At 43.7% G+C, this 18,833-nt stretch overlaps 5 protein-coding genes across 5 annotated transcripts; 2 read left to right on the top strand and 3 right to left on the bottom strand.

The window, feature by feature from the left end:
• Positions 1-8,280: 8,280 nt before the first annotated feature.
• On the bottom strand, positions 8,281-9,207 carry PHALS_06470 (uncharacterized protein; the record flags this gene model as incomplete). The annotated part of the gene is made up of 1 exon (XM_024719761.1): positions 8,281-9,207. The coding sequence occupies one exon, from the start codon at positions 9,205-9,207 to the stop codon at positions 8,281-8,283; it is 927 nt and encodes a 308-aa protein (XP_024585028.1).
• A 2,412-nt stretch (positions 9,208-11,619) lies between these two features.
• On the top strand, positions 11,620-13,616 carry PHALS_06469 (aspartyl glutamyl-trna(asn gln) b subunit; the record flags this gene model as incomplete). The annotated part of the gene is made up of 7 exons (XM_024719760.1): positions 11,620-11,920; positions 11,987-12,030; positions 12,103-12,159; positions 12,227-12,281; positions 12,349-12,794; positions 12,865-13,398; positions 13,467-13,616. The coding sequence occupies 7 exons, from the start codon at positions 11,620-11,622 to the stop codon at positions 13,614-13,616; spliced, it is 1,587 nt and encodes a 528-aa protein (XP_024585027.1).
• A 120-nt stretch (positions 13,617-13,736) lies between these two features.
• On the bottom strand, positions 13,737-14,988 carry PHALS_06468 (ubiquitin-conjugating enzyme; the record flags this gene model as incomplete). Its single annotated transcript, XM_024719759.1, has 5 exons — positions 13,737-14,306; positions 14,367-14,558; positions 14,629-14,760; positions 14,821-14,877; positions 14,944-14,988. 5 exons carry the CDS (start codon positions 14,986-14,988, stop codon positions 13,737-13,739), a joined length of 996 nt encoding a protein of 331 aa, XP_024585026.1.
• A 205-nt stretch (positions 14,989-15,193) lies between these two features.
• On the top strand, positions 15,194-17,374 carry PHALS_06467 (mads-box transcription; the record flags this gene model as incomplete). The annotated part of the gene is made up of 6 exons (XM_024719758.1): positions 15,194-15,330; positions 15,740-15,754; positions 15,823-16,084; positions 16,145-16,483; positions 16,538-16,628; positions 16,692-17,374. 6 exons carry the CDS (start codon positions 15,194-15,196, stop codon positions 17,372-17,374), a joined length of 1,527 nt encoding a protein of 508 aa, XP_024585025.1.
• A 149-nt stretch (positions 17,375-17,523) lies between these two features.
• PHALS_06466 (transcriptional coactivator p15) lies at positions 17,524-18,496 on the bottom strand (the record flags this gene model as incomplete). Its single annotated transcript, XM_024719757.1, has 3 exons — positions 17,524-17,724; positions 17,786-17,952; positions 18,022-18,496. 3 exons carry the CDS (start codon positions 18,494-18,496, stop codon positions 17,524-17,526), a joined length of 843 nt encoding a protein of 280 aa, XP_024585024.1.
• Positions 18,497-18,833: the final 337 nt, after the last annotated feature.

Here is an 18,833-nt window from a genome sequence, read left to right as displayed (position 1 = left end):
CGCAATCTTTGCTTTGATAATGTCCTCAATGACAGTATCATCCATGACGGATGACGTGCTATGGTTATCCTCCCGTTTCAACCCTACCACTCTTGTAGCCTAATCATTTTGCGACTTCTTGCCCATTACTCCGACAAATAATTCCTTTCCCTCTCTAAATTTCCTACCGGTGGCAGCGAGAGAAGACTTACAAATTGTAGGACAGCCCAAGTCACTCCATTCACAAGGAAATGTTTGCTCGCCACAAGCTTGCGGAGCTTTATAACGCTGTACAGTAGGCGCTTCACATTGTATTGCATATGAGCGGATTCGTGGCATCGTGACACAGATGGACCATATCTTATAGTATCCGAGTCTGGTGCATCTACTCGCGACAAACAGTCAGCGATTTCCACAGTCTCCCCCTTTAGACAGAAATTACTCTAAAAACAATCTTTGAAGACCCAGTATACATTTGTAATAATCCGTCCACAGCGGGTGATTGCGAAACACAATCTCCCACTCCTGTCTCATCAAAACCACACTCTGAAAAATGTGGATGAGCATCTTTTGAGCTTAGCTCAAACCACGTTACAATATTGTTGCCAATGATCATAAGTCTGACCCATAGACTTATGAACGCCTTACGGTTTAGGTATTGCAGGATCGTGTTCGTGCCAAACACGCTTTTGTCTCTAGCAAGATGATGTTCGTGCCTTGTCGAAAATTCACGAGGAGGCTATGGGTGGCAACTACTTATTTTGACCTAAAGCCGACCCTAGAATTAAGGGGTTTCCGCCATGCTATAGCTCGGATTGTGTTTCCAGTCCCATCCAAGACATAAAATCGATCAAAGTCTTCAAGCGTCACAGAAAAATTTGGAAGAGCTTTCGACGTTCTACCACCATTCCCGTCGCTAGTTCCATCGGTGCTTTATTCTAAATTGGCTTCGCCAATACCTTCACACCATGTATGTGCTTATCGACGGACAGTTGCTCTTTATACATTATTGTACAACAGCTTGAAATTTCGGGCGTTAATATAGGAATAATTGACCCATGGTACAACAGTTTGAAATTTTGGGCGTTAATGTAGGAATAATTAACCCATGGCAGTGTACTCCATCTCTGTTCGAAAGAGACGCTATCATCAAGGTTAAGCTAATTTCCAAAAAAAGTTTTTCGACCCGCCTTGCGCTTCTAGGTTTCGGCATCCTCCCACGATCAATTCTACGTCTGGAGACTAACCTTCGCACCTATCAGCCGAGATTAGGGAACACGCATGGCGCAAATGTTAGTACCAAAAATTCACGACTACCACAGTGCAGCTTAGCAGGCTAAAAATCAATCTTTTCTTGTCAGCTAGCTTGGAGTCCATCACCTTGGCGCGCTAGTAAAGCCTCTGCATGTCACCCTTTAATTGTTCTTAGGGGCACGAGAGCTGTGCTTCGCAATCAATGCGGTGCCCACGGCATCCTCAAAAGAGGCAGTGTAGAGGCGAAAGTTTTGGAGCAAGCTGTATCATAACGAGGAGAAATGATAGGTGAACACTGTATGGTACAGACACCTTACACTTTTATACTTAAGTGCAATATACAATACTATACAATCATACAAATTACGTTTAGTGTAGTTATGAATATATGTACCGCATGAAGATGCTGGGACTGCGTTAAGACGAGACCCGTGACACACGTGGGCTGCAGTACGCACGTTATGTAAATATGAGATACGTTTTTTATTAGCCTGAATAGAACTTATTCCAAATGTAAGTATGTTTGAACAAGTTGACCTTCATATGTATATAGTAACTTTAGAGCACAGCGTACGAGCCAGTCTTGAGAGCATATATCTTCGAGTCATTGCTTCCTCTGGGCAAGTGGCATGGCAATTTCGCTGTAAAATCTCCAAAAGAAGCACATTTCTTATCGACGGGAATTTTGGTAGCACGCTGAACGCCTGGTTTGGTGTTGCGAAGGCTCGCGGCATTGTTGCTTCTAGGCTCCAGGTAAGAAATGCGTCATCAGCAGCGGTGTTGCACGTATGTGCATTATCGCGTGTGGTCTACTGATTTGTAGACCGCTTTCGCGACGCTATGTTGCGCCGTTCTGAACTAATGACCATCTAAATATGTTTCACCTAGAGATAATCTATCTGTTCTATTAATGGGGTTCGAGACACTGTGCGAGGTGGCACCATTGTGAGAGTCGGTTGTGTCTCAAATTACACCCGGCTGTGGTGTTCCTAGTAGTACATCATTGGCAAAATATCAGAGCTGGTGAGTGCCCCCAGACGGGCGATAACAACTAACGGCCCTTCGGTTTCCAGCGATGCTATTAGTCAAAGCCACCTTGAGTCAGGAGCTTGCGAAGCGAGTCTTGTTGTCCGAGGAAATATAGGTCGGCGTATCACGTTTATTAATTAGTATTTTTCTAAAAGCGGTCGCCGATAAAGTGAAAGGTACCAGATGCACCGAGGGTGCTGTGCTCCTCACCAAAAGTAAGCTATAACTTTTAGTCCTAACCGAACACCCCGCTCGACACGGAATGACCGTTAAGCATAAAGAAAGAATTGACTGCACGAGTTTCGTACCCCGTGACTTTTTTCTATCGGCGGAAAGTGCTGTAACACTACGCCTTGGAACGTACGGCGACCATCAAGCCGGACCTGTCTCGCGGACCCCAGCTTGCTGTAGCAAGCGCAAGTGTAGTGATGACTCTTAATTACGTTATTCCATGATGGTTACGGTTTCAAACCGTTTAAAATTGCTCACTGGGTTAATGCGACGCTCTTACCCGCCAATGTATGCATGCCTTGACTTATATTAAGAGCGAAATGAGCGCGAGAAATCGGCTTTGAGAGGGCATTTTCAACCTACAGACAATCATTTCTTCTAGAGAAAGCTGAATTGAAAGCAGCAAAAGTTGGACAAATCCGTAGGGATGAATCTTAGGTACTAAAAGCGAGCGAAAGAGCTGCTGACTCTCAGTTCCAGTATGGGCATTGGTTGAGAAAACCATACCGCTTCTCCCGTCTTAGGCCATACAGCCGGAATTGGATGAGAGGATATCATGGTGATAGCTTATAACATCAAGCTCCTGATGTTAGCAGCCTCACACGTCTTCATACGACAGTTATAACACCTATCGACCAAGAACTATACTCACCGCAAATTTTGCTGACACCAAATAGTGGGAAGCGCATGACGACGGAGACAGTACCCTCTTTTCCTGGGTGTTACAGGCCGAGAGTGCGATGGGTCAAAAGGGGCCAATCTTGCAGAAGGGGAACCTCAACTTCTAACGAGTTTCATCAGCTAAGGATACCCCTTCCACCTTACCAGGTACTGCAAACAGCCTTGATGTCTCTGCCAACTCACCAAACACTTTTCTAGAAAAAAATTAACTCCTTGCTCATTGGTAGTACCGGCGGAGGTCGACTGTCCAATGGCTGACTCGTCTAGGCGGGACGTGGACTAAATCCGAGAGTCTCGGTCTACATTCAAAGGTGAGGTAAGCTGGATCTTAGATTTTCTTTTAAATTTTGCCATTGCACTGCGTAGCTTGACGCACTTCAGCATTTCAAAGCCGCGTTGCTGCTTTAGGGCAGAAAAAAGAACATTTACAAAGAATATTATGAATTTAGCTCCGCCTTTAACAGGTCCTTCAGCTCTGAGTGACTAAAAACGAAATTATAGTATGGATTGCGTTAGCCTACATAGTACCTGGATTTGATTGCGCTCTTCATAGAAAGTCAGAGTTAAAATACCATTTGTGCACAAATCAAGTGGTCCGATATTGCGCGGTCGCAACTTAGACTAACATACCGCAGACACTGCAAGTGTAGGCTTCAAATTGCACGTAATATAATTTGCTACCTCATCAAGTTTACTTTGCCAGCCTATGGCATCGATGATTTAATTTGATCATCTTGACTCTAAGCCATAGTTCCGCGCACCATACCCACAACCCTCAAACTTATTTAGGAAAAAATAACAACGAAATGTAACTGGCTGATATCGACAAGTTGATTTTGATCTACAGCCTCTTCCCACTAAGAAAAAGCCACTTCTCGGCGGTGCTAACGGTACCGGGATTCACCAAAGCAATTACGTAAATGCAGGAATTCTCTAACGAAGAAACCTGCATTATTCAGTGAAAACTCGATGAGTGAGAGTAGCTCGCCTCGGCACCGCGGTCCCTCCGAGTGCTCCAGAGAACTATTTATCTAAAGAAGGTAAGCGTTGAAAGATTAATATGGCGTTGATCACCTTGTACGACAAGGTTTCTTATTATATACGATACCGAAAAGCCATGTTGGCGCAAAAATTTGTGGAGGAACAGCACACTTTTACCAATAACATTATTGCTAACAGCAACGACATGAGCCATCTCACAAAAGCGATAAACTACGAACACAAAGCCGATATTACCGTACACGTTCTTTGTGAGCTCAAGATACTTTTCTTTCTTCTGGACTGCACTATGCCAGAGTTGCTAGGCTGGCCAAATATATTCACGGATGCTATGAAGGTGTAACCCGTTAGCATATTTCATACGTTCGTACATACATCCTTGCCACTTCTACATATGGATTAACAATACATCGCGCTACTGAACTTCTATCCTGAGGCGGCAACTCAAACCGATATTATCTAACTCATACTGTACTTTAGGTCCTTGTATTTTCGATGAGACATAGCGGTACAGGCGTACAGCCGTGCACCTAGACGAAGAAGTATTTGCTTTCAAACTCTTGCTTTACAAAGCTCTCAGAAGCGCAACACATGTTGTGTATGAGTTATACGCTGTATAAATTGCCTTATCAAAAAAATATGGCTATGTCGCCATTGTGACAAATGACATTTTATATCGGGCGACGCAAAAGCGCAATCGTTATCACATTAAGCCGACCCAGCTTATACCTCCTTTAAAGGTAAACTCCCTGATGACGGAAGGCCATATCGTCATTCTTTGGGAGAAATGAGGTAACGACATCACTGTGCGCATTGTTGGCACCCTGAACTAGGCGAGAAAATTCATTGCAAGTGAGACCTTCTGATGTAATGGTAATTCTTCATCACAGCGTGTCAAAAGATGAGACCCAAACGCGATCATGTTTTTATGTCTATTGGCGTCGACTTAGCGCAGCCTGTCGCGAAGGCTGAAGTATCACAGAGAGCGTGGAATTGCTGATTTGGATTCGGGAGAGCCGGATTCGGAACACGCTGCAGTAGTATCTTGTCGAAGTAAAATACTTATACAGTAGCGTTCCAAACTCGGAAACGAAACTTGTTTAGAATAGGTACGGACTCGGTTATGGTTCTCATAAACACTACATTTCTCGGCAAGAATGAGGATGATGTGAATCCGTTCAGAAGTGATTAGTGCGACATCCTTCGCTGGTCTAATTCTAGAGCTTGTAAACCTCTTCTGGCAGAGGCTCTTACAGAGTGAATAAATTATTTCATGGAGGATTTGAGCACGATGGTGAGATTCCCGGAGTGATTCAGTTTAAAGTGGAATGAGGGTGAAGCTCGTCATCCGTCATGGATCAATTTCCCACTGGACACTCGCAGAGCATTGAGTACGAAGTGGAAAAGCTACGCTCAAGAATCCGTAGGATACGTTTGGTCAAGAAACATCACGACGTGGTAACGAGAGATCCACCAAGTGTGTTACTTCCGGCACTAAATTAGTCCTAATTGCATGACATGTAACGTGGGGTTTCACTCACCCTGGTTTACAGGAGTGACTCACACAAGATGGTGGCACCGTAAAAAGGTATGGATTACACAGCTCGTTGTATTTAGATAATGGTGTGGCTAAACCACAACAAGAAGCCACTACGTGGCGGGACTGCCAGTAATAATTAGGTTTTTCTATTTAATTTGCAAATAATCTAAGATTCTAGATATAGGTGGCTCTGCCGCAAATTAAACAAATAAAAAATACAGTGTTATTCTGAACGGAAGAGTACAATTTTCTTGGGCTAAGTTTTCGGGTACTAGCGGATCGCGATCCCCAACACTCGTACTGGTTCTAGTATAGAACGAAAGTCGGTGACCTTAAGTAAGCTTCCTCCAAGCAAAGAGCTACCGCAGCCCTGCGGCAACATGACATTGACCATTAGTGTGACACCATTGAATGACGCTCGCGTCCGTGCGAAGCACGAACCGTGTTACTTGGGAAAGTAGAGTTTGTCCTTTAGCGCCGACTTTCCGTGTCAGTAACGCTAACGGTGAGGGGCAAATTATGCGTATTTATAAAACGCTAGATACAACCACAATGCAGGCGCGACAAATTCTTATATAGGATGTGCTACAGAATAGCGTGGTCAGCAGTACCTATACTGCACTTGATCTAGTTGACGGTCATTATCACCTACTGATGAACGAAGGCGACATCCCTCACTGCGATGTTCGAGGAGTGACTAATTATCCCACATGTTTGTCTCATGCGTCAGCAACTTTTGTTAGTATGGTGATAGAGATATTCAGGCCACATCGTGCCTATGTTCAACTAGTTTGACGATAATCAACCCATAGCCGTGCTGAGCACAGGAAGTTGCGTGCGAAACACACCAAGTACTTGCGCACAGCTCTCCGGTTAATGCCCTTAATAAGCTATTACCTAACAGGGACAGGTGTGCTTTTGTCGCCGATGAAGTAAACCCTTTCTCGGCTGCTTCATTATGCAAGGCCTGTCGGTAGATCCCACAAAGAAAAGATGAAAATTTGCCAGTTCCTCTACCCAAATATTTGAGGAATTGACCTGGCCAACTCTTTCACAACTTACATCGCAGCCAATGCCGACATGGCACGACTCCTCACCAATCTTATTTTAACAAATGTCAAATTGTGTTGGGGCGCGGAAAAAGAATTAGCCGGTAAACTATGAAAGAAAGCCTTATGCGCTTCGATCTTTGTATGAAAGATAAAACAATTTGGTAAAGCTTGGATGGCCAATAGATTTATATTCTCGTAGCTCATGTCTTAGATCATTCGTCTACAGCTCTGTAGTCCTTGTGCGCTACAAAAAATGAATATTCCAGATGAAGGTTCGCTCGAATGTGGTCGCCAATTTGAACGAGTAAAACTTTGGTTCTGAATAAATTCATAAGATTAACAAAAAAAACCGTATAAATATCCACAAATGTCAGATAATTCACGTTTTCCGCCTCGATATTTGACAACGATATCTAGCGAAATTCCAAAACGCTTATAATCGCCAAAGAAATTACTGAACTTATAGAGCAGCTGGTGGAAAACTATACTTGCAAGAGTTGGTGATAATTTTTTTTAGCTATCAAGAGAAGAGGTCCTTCAGCACAAATAAATGCGTGCACTTACTCATCGGCTCGACAATGGAACAGATGTCTGAATATAGCTCTATCAAAAAATATGAGAAGCAGTTTCGAGCGCTAACCTCGGTGAACGCTGCACTTCTGTTGTCAAAGTCCTGATATTATGAGGCGCTCAACGCCGTCTTCCCTTGTAGCTTCATTCTCGACCAAAGCTGCTTTCTATTACGCTATCAGCACTTCACGTACCCGCGCCTCAAATTCTATACGTCTTTGGACTGTGCATCGCTTCTTTTTTCAACGGCCACGACACATTTTCTGATTCGTTCAGGAAAGACTCTGTCAATTGTTTGAGTCACCAGCTTAGAACGAATAAGACATCAGAATGCTGCCTTTCGGCCATACAAAGAATTTAGGCCACATTCGAACGCCTAGAGGAGTCAAAATGCCGCGCTTGCTTATCGGAAGCCTGCACTATTGACGAAAACTAGTGGAGTTGATTGGATGAAAATTGAGCAAAGTTGGTCGAGAGACCATTGCGCAGTTTGGAATGCATTGGCAAGATTTACGCCTACTTTTGATTTAGATCGCTTGTGAAGAATCTCAAGCCGAACGAAAAAAGATTTCTGAAACCTGTGTCTACGTCGATTTTAAACGTTGCATTTCGCGGTCTCAGTGTCATAAACAAATTTTTAACGATCAATTCGAAATTAAATGAGTGCGCTTCAAAGATTTCTTTCATTTTACAGCATTGACAGGACGGAAAGTGGCATCACATCACATTGTACGAAAATGAAATGTATTTATAGTGCCATCGGCGAACTATTACACACTGGTCATTGTTCGCAATAAAGCTATTCAAAATTCACGCAGCGTATTGTCTGTTGGTATAAGTACTATTTACAACTGACTCAACTGTGTTGATCCAATTCATTATTTATGATGAACAAATAAGTATATGGACATCACTTGAATCAAGAAAAGTAAAATCACTCTCCCATCAAAAGCCACCATTGAGCTTTAGCTCCGCGAGATCGTGAGCAATTTTTTCGGCAGATAGCGCTGGGTTCTCCAAGACTAATACGTGCGAGTTGCCTTCCATAGGTTCACGTACCTTGTACAAGTGCGGCAATTTGCTCTCCAGCGCATTGAAACGATCTCCAAACCATAACTTTGAGCGGGTTCCCCAATGAAAAGTGATAGGACACTTAGGCTGTTGCAGTTCGTCGTCTGTCAGCCACAACGGCGGCTGGCAATATAAAGACGCCTCGATGTTCGGGTGACAAGCAAGGGTGACAGTTCCGTCCTCTTCCTCCACAAGACCACCTTTCATGTATCCTGCAAGCGTTTCGCGATCCCATTTGGCAAAATTTTTCAAGTTGTAAAAATACTCTTCAGCAGCAGCACGAGAAGGCCAAGACGCCTGCCGCTTGAGTGTCAGGCTGACTAAAAAATCGATTAAATAGTCATTTTCCGGCGCGTTTTGGATCAATACAGGCTCGAACAGAATGAGACCATCAAAAGTGCCTGGATGCGCGACTTCAGTGGCCCAAAGTCCCTCAGACCCCATCGAATGACCAATACCAATGAGTTTGTGTTTCTCCCTTCCTCCCGAATTCTCACACATGATTATGTCTTTCCATTTCGTCACTTGCTCCTGCACAGCAGCAATCGTCCATTTAATAAGATCGTGTTTTTCATTCCACACTCGTGGCGCATTTGGTTTGCTCAGATCCACTTTGAGCATCTCTTTTGCAGCTGGGTCGCGCTTTGAACCATGATATGGAAAGTCAAAGGTGACAAATTCCGTTTCCACATTTTGCCCAGCTTGAGACTCCTTGAGCCGACGAATGATTGGATCCCAAGTTTCCTTGCAAAACCCACCGCCATGGGCGAACAACAGTGTCACCTTGGTCGTGCTTGGCATAAGTGATACTGATCTGCCAACACTTCGATTTTTTTTAATGAATGTGCTTGAAGTATGAAAAATTGCATGCGTGTAAGTGTATCTTGAGGCGTCACAGATCCTTTAAAGTGACGTCATCATGAATATCTGGTCTCGACCTCAGCTGATTTTTCTTGGTATAGCATTACCCGACACTGTTGTACATGTATGTTGTTAAGCTCGGGAAGACCGTGAGATTTGCATCTCGTGATGATGCAAGGCTATCATTTAAAAAATCAGTGACAGCCCTTTTCATCTTCGAATTCGTTTTTATCGAAAAGCTTTTCGCGACTTTTCTGCAGGCATCTTAGATGATTTGCAGCGACCCCAAATTATCATGCAGCAAAATGAAGATTTTCGGATCTACCAACTCTGTCGCTCTGCAACACTGTTTATTGAAGTGATTCACAACTTCGAATGCTTGTGATAAGTAGCTGCTTCTGGGTAAAACGTTATCGTCAATCACTTCTGATATTTAGTTTCTGAAACAGCATGAATGGCAATCTATCTTTCTATCTGTGTGATATAGACTATAAAAATCACGGAGTCTTTTCTGCAACGCTGACCTAAAATAACCGTTCGAAATTATAGCCAGAAGGAGCTTGTACTTCTCCTGACGTGCCGCATCAAAGTAATTCTTATATGATGCTGAAAAGTATAGAAGATGTTTACACCCCAAACATAATGTCCTTACGAATCTCAGCAATGCTGGATGATCAGCAAACTGATCCTGCATCTACAAGCAAGCATCATTTTAATTCTAATCTTTACAAATCAATTGCGAAGTAATTCAGTTGACACGAAAACAATTTTAACTCAATGTTTCGAATCAATTGTTGTAGACGCCTTTATCCCTTGCAGTCTGTCAATGGTAAGCAAGTCGTGGTGGATAAGATGTTTGACAGACTTGATATTCACTTTAATCGCATTGTCCTGGCGAGTCAAGACGACCATACCATCATTTGATCCTATACTCTTGATAGTCTGATTGCACTTTTTAGAAATCGAGCCTACGGACTTCTCTGGGCCGCCTTGATTGCCGACCTGACAATGTACAGAATTTTTATGAAAGCATCCGACAACTACGAGATGCCTTGTTGTAAACCGAGTCGAGGACGATTGCTATGCAGAGAAAATCCTCATTGTGATGTCGCGAGTTCGCCGTAATCTGATGATTGGCAAGTGCAACGTAAGCTGTGGATAAATCAGAGGTCTATCTTGGTAATCCGTCAATATATGGATTAATGGTGTATCACACTGATGCAATAAATTGTAGGAGCCATTGCAAAAAATAAGAAGATTACAACTTCTAGAATGAATTAAATCAAATTTCTCTTACAGTTGAATCGCTTTCAGTTAACAGAAAAGTGACGCTAAATATGTACTAAATAGATTACAAAGGTCCAATGATTGAAAAATAGCTGAGCTCAATGGTACCTTGTGGCGGTCAAGATCAATCAGTTCTACTCAGCCACAAAGACCGATTGACACTCCCTAGCAGAGAGCATCTAGCCCGAATTGCTGGTAGTTTGAGGCTTTGTCCGGGAAAAGAAGCGGTTCTGCGCATAAACATGTTAAGTAGAACAGCCGTTTATGATTGATACTGGATAGCAAATCGTAGTAAGTACTGAAAATAAAAGGTAGTACAAGTGCGAGTGACCATCAAGAAAAATATGCCGGAAAATACTACCTTTAGTTGCAAAGCATGCTAATGTAGATAAGATCGATCTCATGATTTTACTTCTGCTTGTACTTCCTCTTCAACAGGTGCAACTTCTACCGCTATCCCACCCGAAGCGCGTACTGTTCCGAAAAGCCCAATTGTGTTCATATATTGGAGCCGTCAAAATGCTGTTTTTATTTTACTTGACACTCAAGTGGTCACACATCATAATCAACAAATTAAACTGGCGAATGCTACAACAGGACGAAAAAAATCAACTTATCTGCGTGATAATAATATAAATATTTGAGGAGAGGGTTTGACTTCCTCCGTAATATTGGTAAGGTTCACACCCATTATTTCAATGCGCTATAATGGAAATAATAAGACCAGCAGTACAACCATGTTTTCCTCAATAATATGCATAAAGTCGTACTTCGCGAAGTTCTCATTTTCCTCAAGTCGTCTATCATGCAATATATAGCAAATCACATACTCATGAGCCGAACAGTCGAGATGCAAGGCTAGGATGTAAACCTCGTCATATTCTAGAACGGGTGGCGTGATAGGGACGTGATACTGAATGCCTCAGCTGTATCTTAAAGTGGTGGTGACATTTTAATCTTGGTGCACTCGAAGATTTTTTGGTTAAGCGGCCGCCTTCGTGCTTTAATACAATTTTTCTAGCTGGGAAAGTATTGTCCAATCAGTAGATAAAAACATTCATTTTCATGGCTCAGGTGGCTAATGGTATGCGTCAGCCGTTGCTACAGCTGCTCCGCGGCCCGAGTGGAAAGCTGTGGGAGGTTTGTATCGGTCTGGAGGTGCATGCACAAATACTGAGTAACTCTAAGCTCATGAGTGGAGCTGCTGCAGCAACACTGTCGTCTGCACGACCCAATCGCAACGTGAGTTTTTTCGACGCAGCACTGCCAGGCACACTGCCAGTAATTAACCGCGAATGCGTGCACCAAGCCATCCGCACGGGATTAGCACTGGATGCTACAATTCATATGCGAAGCCTTTTCGAGCGTAAGCACTATTTTTACTGCGATCTGCCGTTAGGATATCAACTGACCCAACAAAGGGCACCAGTAGCATCCGGAGGTGTGCTGCACTTTGAGTTGCCAGCTTCGTCTGTGGTGAGTGAACACGGTGATTCACAGAGTCAAGACGTGACCACATTTGATGCATCTAAATACAAATCGAGAAAGGAAAAAAATGAGGCGCTCAAGCAGTGGAAAGCAAAGCAGACAAAAATGCAGCAGCAGGTGGAGAATTTAGCACATGATTATGACTTGATGCAAGAGGTATTAATTAAAAATCTGGATTGCTTAGGAGATGATTTCAAGATGTGTACGGATCACACGGATTCAGATTGAGCAGGATTCAGGTACCTCATGTTGGGAGTGAAATGATGGTAGCTGAGTTCTAACAGTTTAGTGTCGTGATTGTTACAGGCAAAAGTAACCATGACTTGGAGAAAGACAGTACGGTAGTGGACTTGAATCGTGCTGGTACAGCGTTGTTAGAAATTGTTTTGGAGCCAGATCTGCGTAGTCCTCTCGAAGCGGGACGAGTCCTTTTCAAGCTGCAACATTTACTGCGTCATTTGGGCGTTTGCGATGGTAATATGGAAGAAGGTTCTATGCGTTGCGATTTGAACGTGAGTGTGCGACCGATTAACCTTGGAGTGGAAGCTGATATCAAGACACTTCACCTCGCGTTGTCTTCGAGCTCGGCGAACTTTTTCGGAGATAGAGTAGAAGTAAAAAATATGAATAGTATTCGTAACCTAATGCGCGCAGCAGAATACGAAGCCAGGAGGCAAATTGCGCTGATTGAAGAGGAAGGTGGTGGGGTGCGTCGTGAGACACGTTCATTTGATGCTGTGACTGGAACTACGGTGAGATTTATATCCTGTTGGAAAGTTTAAGGATTGTTGTCTGACGAGTTTCTTGTACTGTTATAACCAGAAACGTATGCGCTCGAAGGAAGAAGCAAAAGATTACCGTTTTTTCCCAGACCCTGATCTTCCTCCTCTTGTTCTGTCGGTCAAATTAATTCAAAAGATAAGAGCGTCAATGCCCGAGCTTCCTGATAATTTAAAAAACCGATTATGTACCCAATACGATCTCACACCATACGAAAGCTTGGTGCTGGTCAACGAGCCTGACGCAGCACGCTATTTTGAAAATATTGCAAGTAAAAACTCACGACCTGCGAAGATGGTCTCAAATTGGGTGCTGAATGATTTGTTTGGACATTTGAAGGCAGTTAATGGAAACATTGCCAACTGCCCGGTTGCTGCTGCGGAGCTTGGTGCCTTAATTGATCTAATTCAAAACGGCACTATCTCGGGAAAAATTGCCAAGGATGTGCTAGAGGTGATGTTTTATGATAACGAAATGAAGAAGTCGCCACAGCAGATTGTGGATGAGAAAGGCTGGAAGCAAATTCAGGATCCCGACGAGATTCGTGCAATTTGCCGAGCTGTTCTTGATGATCCGGTATTTCGTTGCGTATATTGGTCATTGTATTTATAGTTTGCTGATGTTCTGGCTGATGAATTGTACAGAAAGCGATAACAAATCTTAAAGCGTACTGGAATGGCAAAACTCAACTTTTCAAATTCTTTATTGGTCAGCTGATGAAACAATGTGGTGGCCGCGTCCATCCAGAGCTTGCAAGCACAATGATGCAAGAGATTTTAAATGAACGCAAATAGCAGACAAAGAATAGAGTAGATAGTATGGTAGTGTGCCTCACAATTTAAGATAGTGAATGGAAAGTTGACACTTTTTAAACAGAGGATATACGTCATTGCTTCACAAAACGGTGTAGCAAGCTATTGTAACACTCCATACGTCTGCAGGAGCTTTTTATAAACCAGCGCGAACAATGCTACGACGATGCCAACGGTAAGATAATGCAAAAAGATGTCGACGCTATCCGGTTCACGCGCCTGAGTATTGTTTTGCACAGCAAGTGGAGTGTCGACAGTTTGATGAACATCAAGGACTTCTGGTGCAGCTTCTGTAGCAACAGTCTCAACAGATTCTTGGTTTGTGGGAGCAATGTGCGATGAAATTTCAGCACCTGAAGTGGTCGCTGAAGCCTTCTCTGTCCCTGTTGGCTTTATTTCAATCGGTTGCCTCTCTTTTATAGCTGACTGTTCGGAATCGGCGCTCTCACATTCTTCCTGTTTGCTGATTGCATCAACCATAGTCGTCACATCTTTTTCTTGATCATTCGCTGTAACTGGTGGCGCACTCTCCAAACTGTGCATGTGCAGCTGAGCAATCTGCTCAGCATATTTCGAAGGTTTCTTCGCTGCATCTTCATCAGCATTTGTTGCTCTTAGCTCTGGTAGCAAGTCTAGAACACGTCCACACGTTTCACATGTATAATCGATCGACTGCACACGAATGAAAACCATTATTACCGTCCCTTAAACACTCATATTCTCTCTACTTACCAGCTTCGCCAGTCTTTTGCGCTCAGCAGCAGAGAAGTCTAATGCACCAATAGCACCCTCACCTTTTGTAGGCATAAAGCTGATCAAAGCCTCTAAAATCAGTCGAACACCCCACGCCGGTTGCCACTCTTCCGGGTGATACGCAGATATACTGAGACAAATTTTCTTTCTTACTTCAAAGCGCCCATTAGGCTGTAGATGAGCAATATTGCAGATCAAGAATTCGTAGATACGGGCACCATCCTATCAATTAATTACGTACAGTAAGCAACATTATGTTTGGTGGCTTGAAAGGGTAGTCAGACGGCAGGATGATGCGCCCGTGGTAAACACCGCCTTCAAACTCTGTGTCGCGCGGACCACGTAGCGTAAAGTGCCAGTCGAACATATTCGTCTAAATCATATTTACAACATCGGTCATAGCTACTCGTTCCACAATTTGTGCGCTGCGTACATCGAGTGGGGCCGCGGCGTATTGATCGCTCGGGTTGGTCATCATCTCACGCACATCCTGGAAACCATAGTGAGTGCATGTGCTGCAAGAAAGTACTGATAATATATATTTGATGAGACGTACGCCCTGAATGCGCTTTATAGCCGTGTTGCGCACGCCGGCCGACATACTCGACACGTTTGCGATAAAATTGCGAGAAGATGTACTAATTACCTTCAATTATGTTGATGTATTCAGTCACATCATCGAATATTTTCTAGATATAACATAATTTATTCGGCTCAATATTTTAATTTAGTAGTACTGTACTAAAGACTTTCAATGTATCAAATGTCCAGCTCAATAGGATAATCTTTCAAATCTTGCAAGGTTGATGGTCATGACAACGTGGCGCTACGAACATTTAAAGTGGAGTTCACGAACACTTCTGTTGAACAAGTTAGCTGGTTCAATTCCCGTTGATGAAGCAGCAGTTTTAACACCTTTTCGTATGCATTCGCCAGCCATCGCGTGTTCTTAGGTAAAGAAAGATCCCACGCTTTTAGTGGAAAACCACCAGTCGCCATCGCATTTCAACGCTGGCGATCTTACATCATACAAAAGCTAGACATCGCGTCCTTTCGAGGCATCGCACCTCATTTAGCGGCGCTTTGTAACTGTCGCCAGTCCTAATATAGAAATTCTGGCTACTGTTGTACCGGTATCATATACAGGTTTCGCAACGGTCTTTGGTCTTTCCACCGATTGCAACGGTAGCCCCTTCGATCGAAAAAAACGGATAAAAATAACTCCTGTCCCAAAGTCACATGCAAGACCCACACTATAAAAATAGCTTCAAGCCTCAAGGTCTCCTCCAGCAGCTCGGTATTTCCGGCACTCCTACTTTTGCCGAGATATAAATATCGGCTATATTCGACAGCGCTATTTCTACCAGGTGCGAGCGCTCATTGACGTAATAATGCTTTGAATTTTGAGATTGTTAAAAACGCTTGCAATGATCAGTGACTTCAATATCATGGGCCGCAAAAAAATCCAAATTAAGCGCATTGAAGACGATCGCAATCGTCAGGTGACATTTGCTAAGCGCAAAAATGGTATTTTCAAGAAAGCGATGGAGTTGTCCAAGCTTTGTGATTGCGAGATTGCTCTCATCGTTTTTGACTCGAACGAAAAACTTTACCAATACTCAAGCACTGGAGTCGACCAAATATTACTTAAGTATACAGAGTATGGCGAGCCATACGAGACCAAAGACAACAGCGACGTGAGTTTCTTGTCAATGTGACGTCAGGAAGCACTTGCTGATACAAACATTTTTTTGCAGTATGAAATTATGTTTGGGGAAAAGAAAAAGCAGCTGCAACTAGCGGCAAAAGAGGCAGCCGCGGCAGCAGCAGCGGGAGCTAATGCTGAAGTTTCGATTAACTACAATATGGGCCATGGATCGACTCCAAATGGAGCTGCGTTGCAGTCATTTCAAAACATGCACGGAGGCTTGAATGGTGCCTCGTTGGGACTCACTAACGATCCTGATCAGTACATGCTTAATTCACGTAGCCGTCCACCGACCCAAAAGAAACGGGTTCATCGTGGTTTCCAGCAGCTTTTGAAGAAGGAGCACGCAGGTTACACTCCACCGACACTTCCGCTATACCAACATGGCGTACGTTGCTCTTAGTTTAAGTTGTTAGAATTTGATATTTAATATTTGCTGCAGATGGGAATGCTCGGAGGACTTCCAAGTCACCATATGCTTGCCGCTCTGCCGAGCCCCCCCAACCTTTCAGGTATTCTTCCGTCACCCACCAGTACGTCTTTTAATCACATACCATTCGCAAATCATCGTCTCATGATAAGTTTGAACGAAACAGCTGGTATGCTTCTTCACGACTTTAGTCCCCAGAATGCAGGTCTCTTTGGACACCATCCCATGCTTGGTGGTGGCATGCAAGGTGACTTTCACGACAGCAAAAGCAGTGTGCTTGGTTTGAATTTAGGACCGTCAGATTTTGGCCAAAGCGGTGCTGGCAGTGTACATCCGCAACAATTTCAGCAGTGCAAAGACGCATACTATACTCAAAACAAACAGGCAGATTCGCCGGACAAATCTTTGGTGGACCGTACAATTTCTTCGGTTGGGAATCACGATCCGACATTGGATCAAGAAGCTCCCGATGTTTTAAGTAAACAGGAAAAATTTGCGGAAGAAAGTACAGAACAGCCTCATCAAGACGACGTCTTCAGTAACAGTGAAGATATACAGACAGCTAAGGAAAATGATTGTTCAAAGGAAGTGGCTTTACAGTCAGCATCAACACCAAAGCGTGAAGTGGAAGATCTTAGCCACAATGGTACCAGAGCGTGCTCAAATTCGTCTAAATCCGATATTATTATGACTGCTTCACCTACAAAAGTCGTGCCAACATATGAGTCTCTAGCAACAGTATCCGGATCTCAAGCACAAAGTACAGACAACAACGATAAGCGATCACACTCAGAAGTGTTAAGATCGGCATCCACAAGTCCTCTTAAACGGCAACGTTTGGCTGTGTGAAATGTTATAGTGGTCACGCAACTTCTGCGTATTGCCTAGAAGTGTCATATGCATTTCATTCCTCAAGTTGTTATATTAAAGCGAAATATACCGTATTCGAATATTTTGAGCAATGCAAATATTGTAGATAATAGTACGTGGGAATGTAACTAAGAATGCGGACGCTTCAGCAAATCAACCGTTTGGAAAATCTCGTCAGCAGTGTTTCGCAGCGCAATCCATTGGTCCTTGGAAAGTGAAATGCCCTTCTTTCCTGGTTTTGCCAAGCCGTCTTGATCATAGTACTCACGGAGGTCGATAAGCACAGCATTGTTGAAGTATCGGATGGTAACACGGCGTTTTGGCGAAAGCTGCATCAACATCAATAGCGCCGTATTAGTCGCTAACTCAAATCAAAACTATCGGACTTACGGGTAGCGCGACAGCTCGTAAATCTCCATTTGGCTGAAGAATGCAACCCTCTATGCCAGAAAGTGACTTATTGTCAACTGTATTTTCTTCCACCAGCTTAATTGCTTCGGAAATTGCGTCTAAATAGCCATAAAGCTTCTCCCATTGATCCAGCGAGAGCGAGATGCCTGCACAGACGACCACACAAAAGCACTTGAACATGTGGCGCGATAGACACTAACAAATCAAATTTTGACCTCTCTTGCCGGGTTTGGCTTCACCATTATTATCATAAAATTCGCGAATGTCTACGAACGTCATAGTCTTCCATTTGCGCACCGTGACATGGCGCTTTTTCGACAGCACAAACACCGTACCGCCTTGCTCCATCGTGCTGCTGCTTTCTTGTTCTTGAGCCTTCGGCTGGTTCGTTCGTGACAAAGAATCGCTTTTTGACGATCGCGTGACTTTTTGCTGGGTTGCAAATCTCGCTAACGAATCGGTCGAGTTGTCTGAATTTTGTGACACCGGCATCTGCGGCTCTGTTGTTGCCTTTCGGGAGAGCATCTCTGTTAAAGTGAAACTTTCTTTCACCTCAGCTTTCATGCGCTTAGGCATTTCCTCCATTTGCTCTGCCACGCGCTTGCGCGTCAGTGCCGCTGCTTCTTGCATCATCGACATGTGATCAGGTAATCTTTGAACACCGATAAGCTGTAAAATTTTATCAGACATTATGTTGTACACGTAAAATTAACATTTCCTCCAGGTACTACAAAAATCAATTTGACTTCTCGATTTGCGGCCCTTGCACCACAAATTGAGATCACCCCAATAGAAGCCTCTTCCACTGTACGCAATAGACGCTCCTGAAGCTCTCCCAACCCCGACGGATGCCGCGATGGTCGACATCGCTTCAACTGATGCGGTTGCAATGCCCCTTGAGCAACCTGTTCTTCTTGAACCCGGTGAGCTGCGCCTGAATACGGACAATGAACAACGTGCTTCGGTACCTGACTCTCAGCCAACTATGGAAACCACCGCTGACGCTGCTACTGCTGAGGATGTGGGT

Source organism: Plasmopara halstedii, assembly GCF_900000015.1.
Source record: "Plasmopara halstedii genome assembly, contig: Scaffold_2956, whole genome shotgun sequence".
In the NCBI taxonomy this organism is placed as follows: Eukaryota; Oomycota; class Peronosporomycetes; order Peronosporales; family Peronosporaceae; genus Plasmopara; species Plasmopara halstedii.
The sequence above is the reverse complement of the archived record's forward strand: the minus strand, read 5'-3'. Positions and strand labels throughout refer to the sequence as shown.